The sequence below is a fragment of the Triticum aestivum genome, chromosome 1A (genome assembly GCF_018294505.1).
Source record: "Triticum aestivum cultivar Chinese Spring chromosome 1A, IWGSC CS RefSeq v2.1, whole genome shotgun sequence".
Lineage (NCBI taxonomy): Eukaryota > Viridiplantae > Streptophyta > Magnoliopsida > Poales > Poaceae > Triticum > Triticum aestivum.
Window position 1 is genome coordinate 1,196,051 of NC_057794.1, and position 4,862 is coordinate 1,200,912.

At 41.2% G+C, this 4,862-nt stretch overlaps 1 protein-coding gene across 1 annotated transcript in view; it reads left to right on the plus strand.

Annotated features, from left to right (window-relative positions):
• Nucleotides 1–1,343: 1,343 nt before the first annotated feature.
• LOC123183953 (uncharacterized) overlaps nt 1,344–4,862 on the plus strand; it is a gene marked incomplete in the record, with an annotated part of 4,272 nt that continues 753 nt past the window's right edge. The window contains 5 exon segments of the mRNA XM_044596296.1: nt 1,344–1,605; nt 1,692–2,006; nt 2,965–3,054; nt 3,186–3,260; nt 3,338–4,478. Of these exon segments, the coding sequence (XP_044452231.1) occupies nt 1,552–1,605; nt 1,692–2,006; nt 2,965–3,054; nt 3,186–3,260; nt 3,338–3,712 (909 nt within the window).

Consider the following 4,862-nt stretch of genomic DNA (forward strand, 5'->3'; position numbering starts at 1 on the left):
CATCTGCATGTCAGTAGCTGTTAAAACATTTAGTATGTAAATGTGTTTTCTTGTAGCTAATTTTCAACGGTGAATCATGACTGATCTGGCTGAACCGGTTATGTCCGGTTGTCCACCTAATAAATTTTTCACTGTTGCTCTCTAGAATATATGACTGCTCAAGCTGTTATCCTTCGTTAATCGTTGATAGGTTGAACCCAGGAAATCAGGCTAAAAAGTGCGTGAATAAAGATTTAAGTTTTCACGTAAATCACTGCTTGATACTTAATCATACGTATGAATCACTACCTAATCTTGTGTCCTGCCACCCGATTCTGTAGTAGGTTGGAATGTGTGGATACATGAGATCGAACGAGGAGTACCTTGCTTAGCTGAACTTCCATTTAGGCACGGTCCAGCAGCCAGCCCTCGCGCACCGGCAACCACCTTATGATAGCAGGGCATTCACACTGGCAAGAACGAGTATGTTCCCCTATTGGCTTCCCCTACAAATAATTTAAGTAGCCAAACCAAGTTAATTGCAACACAAACACACAGCGATCGGAATGCAAAATGCAGAAAATTAGGCACAAATGGGCAATACCATGCAGCCGCACAATATCTCTTGCATGCATTTTGTACGGTTGACATTTAGCCTGCTCTTTCCATATCCAATGTCGAAACCTTTCTCCCATGAATACAGATTGTAAAATCATAGGCTTGTCCGAGTGTGTCAAAGCTTGTTCCTAATTTCGGCACGATGACGTTATCACCAGGATCTTCGGCAAATCCCTGGATTGATTTCTCCATAGCTGAAATCTCATTAGGGCATGGGGCTCTGCCTACCTCGGCAGCCCCAATCAGCACTCTGCTAGCCCATGAAAATATGTGCAAAGCATCGGTTCATCCATAGTGAAATCGAGCACAAGCATGACGCACACATCAAATTCGACAAGATATAATGATTCCCCAAAATAAAACCTTCCAATATAGTTATCATATTTACAATAGAAGCGAGAATAATCCCTAACAGGGGAACCCAGACTAACAGGTTCAGTAATCAGGCTAAGCTACTAATATACAGTCTAGCTTTTCTTGCATCCAACTCAATCTTTACATATTGTTCTGCTTGTAAATCATTTGACAACTAAAGTAAATGATTCTAATTAGTACAGGTCCTACGTACACGTTTGCTTAAATCAATTCCATCAATTAACAGATGGTGCTGGTGATACGATACGTGAGGTGCTCCCGTGATACAAGACTAGGTGGGCCGTTCGATCTGGACTGGTGGTACAGGATTGAGAGGGGTCTCTTGGCGTTGCAATGTATGCAAAAAACACCCTGGTCTATTCCGTAATTCAGCGACGAAGTGCATATCCATTCTCTGTTCGCTTCTTCCCTGATACAGTTCGCACCGCCGCCGCCGCCGCCGCCTAGGGCATGTCTCCTGCCGCCGCCGCCGCGAGCATGCCCCATCCACTGTTGATAGCCCAAATCCAGCACATCCTATAGAGCTCGCGCGCGTGCTGATTCCTTGGCTCAGATCTGGTCGGTTTCATAGGAGCCGAGATGGACCTTCCCCTGCCGTCGCGGGATCCGGAGACCCTCGGCAAGGACGATCAGGTAAGAGGCAGCGCCTCCTTCGCCTTATGCATCTGGTCCGTTTTCTCGCAAATGAATTTTTGATTTTGCTTATTATTTGATTTTAGGACTGGATGTCCGCGCTGCGGGAGTCGGTGTCGTTCGGTCGATTCCTATCCGAGTCACTCGAGTGGGATACGATGAGGCATGCCTTGCCGGCACCGACGGCTACCATATTGCATGACCAATCGCTGCCGGCAGCTGGCCTCAATCAAGATGTACATGTCAATTTCTTGGTGCCGACCACAATGGTCGGAGCTCAATCTGCCTCCTCCAATTGTGGTGTTGCATGCATTGGCGAATCTGGAGCAGGCGTGAGTTGTAGTCCATGCTTGCCTGCTGCCCGGTCCTCAACTAATGTTGAAGGAGCTGCATTGCATTTGGTTAGTTCATCCCCCAATTTCATAGTATCATGTATTGCTCTCCATAATGTAGTCCTGGAAGTCTGCTATGATGTGCCTAAAACTATGAACTGAAACTAGTTGCAACTGTATGACAACAAACGAAAGAAGCGAAAAAATTATGGAAGTACAGCTACATCTAATGTTAGTTGTGGTTATGGAAATTTCATGTCTCACCATGCAATACCAGTAGATGTTTAAGTTCAGAGCAGATATATGCATCAGTATTTTAATCTTTGCAGAATTAGAAAATTGCTTGCCATGTGGACAAAAGTTCTTGTTCAGTCACTCTGTTACAACATATTGCTAAACATGAAATCTAGCAGTGTTTAAATGTTGTCTGTGGCTTCCTCTCCTTAGCTGAATTATACACATAATCTTTCTTATAGAGTGTAATAGAATCTTTCTACATATAGTATAGTTGAAAATCACATGTACAGACTAGCACAAGTTCAGACCAAAATGTATTATTAGTCGAGTAAGTGAACATTTAGACTATTGCTAGGTACTGTCTATAGATTGAGTGATTCACTGAATTCATACCAGACGAGGCCCAAGAATGTTTGGCTAACAAAAATCCCAGTTGAATTCTATGTCAGCCTGAGACAACTGAGTACTAGAAATCTATGCAGCTGTAATAAACTAGCTTACTGACCATTTATATTCAGCTGGGATTTAACAAATGTTATGGGTAAATACGCTATTAGCACTGTTTATATTCCTAACAAATAGAACAATGACATGGAGGGTGAGTAACAAACTATTCGTACTTAGCACACTGAACAATGACGGATACTTTCTTGGTTATCTATGTACCAATAGTGTAATACTCACATACAGGTTATTGCCATTTCGAATTTATGTCACTGCTGCACGTAGCGTCACATGCCTTTATGTCACTGTTACTGGCTGACATCCATATTTCATTTGCACCAAGTAGTCGATGATGGAGCCAATGGAGAGCATTGGTCAGAGCGTAGGATCTACTACTCCAGTTTTGCTTGAAGATGATGCCAATACCAATTTCAAGGTACATAATTTGGTCAATTAAATAATTATTCCTTGCTGTACCGTATCATTTATTTGTTAATAGCCTGATAGGGCAGGAAAAGTGCTTAGTTATAATGTATCTAAATTTATTTGTTTTTCCTTCTTTGGCAGGATGGAAATGAATTGGCTTCATGCAGTGGAGATAGTTACACTACACCAAGGAAAACAAGAAGCATGCCGATCCGCGTAAGTATTGTTTAATGTTCAATATAGAATTAGCAAGTTTTATCTTCCAAAATGATAATTGTGTTGTTTTGGTCCAGGGTTCAACATATGAGCCAGAGTGTGATGAAAGCTTGCAGCCCACAATTGGCATGGTCTTTGATAAATGGGAGGATGGTGAGATTTTCTACAAACATTATGCTCATGAGGCTGGTTTTTCGGTTCGGATATTTACACAGCATAAAGGGGATGGTGGTGTACCAGTGTGGAAGCGATTTGTTTGTGCAAGGCAAGGATGGAGGAAGGAGAAATGTGTACCGAATGATCATGTCAAGAAGTCCAATAGGAAAGTGAAGATAACTAGGTGTGGTTGTGAGGCTATGATTGGCTTAAAGAGAAGAGGTGATGGCAAGTATGTAGTCGCCCGATTCGTGCTTCAACACACACATCAGCTTGTCTCGCCGAGTAAGAAATAGTTCCTGCGATCTAATAGAGAAGTCAGTAGTGAATTGAGGAGCACATTTTTCACTTGTCGCAAAGCATTGATGGGCCCTTGCCAAACATATCGCTTATTGAGTGCACAAAACGGCGGGCAGGCAAATATTGGATGCACGAAGCGTGATTTACAGAATTATGGTCATGATATCGCTGAGATAATTAAAGATGCAGATGCACAAACAATCATTGATGCTATGAAGAGTAAGCAAAGTATCAATCCAACTTTCTTCTTTGATTATGAACGAGATGAAGAGGACAAGTTAACCCACATTTTTTGGGCTGATGGTACATGCAGAAAGAACTATGCACTATTTGGTGAGGTGATGTCCTTTGATTCCACATATAGTACTAATCAATACAACCTAGTTTTTTCCCCTTTCACTGGTGTGAACCATCACAAGGCATGTGTTACATTTGGTGCTGCATTTGTATGCCATGAAAAGGTTTGGTCGTACAAATGGTTATTCAAGACCTTTCTAAAGGCAATGGGAGGTGTTGCACCTAAACTTATCATTACCGATGAGGACCAAAGCATGAAAGCTGCAATCAAAGAAGTATTCCCTCAAACTGTACACAGACTTTGCATGTGGCATATTCTCTACAAAGTACGACAGTATGTCGGTCATGATTTATTCAATGATGAAGATTTCCGTAAGCAATTTAGTGCATGTGATTTTTTACATGGTCTTATAGGTCAAGAAGCTTTAAAATAGATCAGAGGGATAAGAAGGTGCACCAGTCTCGAAGGTTATTTGGCATTTCCCATATTTAATGTCGTATTGTTTTCTTGAAATGTTTTTAGGTCCTAGTTTTTATTTTATCATGTAGTTGTGCTTTTGTACCTTCCACTCGATGGTGTAGGAATAGGAATTCATCAAGTGATCTGTAGCAATATTGTTTCATTTAGCTATGTTAATTTGTGAACTATATCATCTTGTGAACTATATTAAGTTCATGTTAATTCCAAGACAAAGATGCCAGTGTATAAAGCTGCTCAATTTTTTTGAAGGTATATGTTGCTGTTTCCTTTGATATGAATTTTTATACACTGTTTTTGCTAGGGACATCTTAACTTTTCATGTAACCAGCTCGTACTAATTTGGACATATTTCTGAATGCAGGATAAAA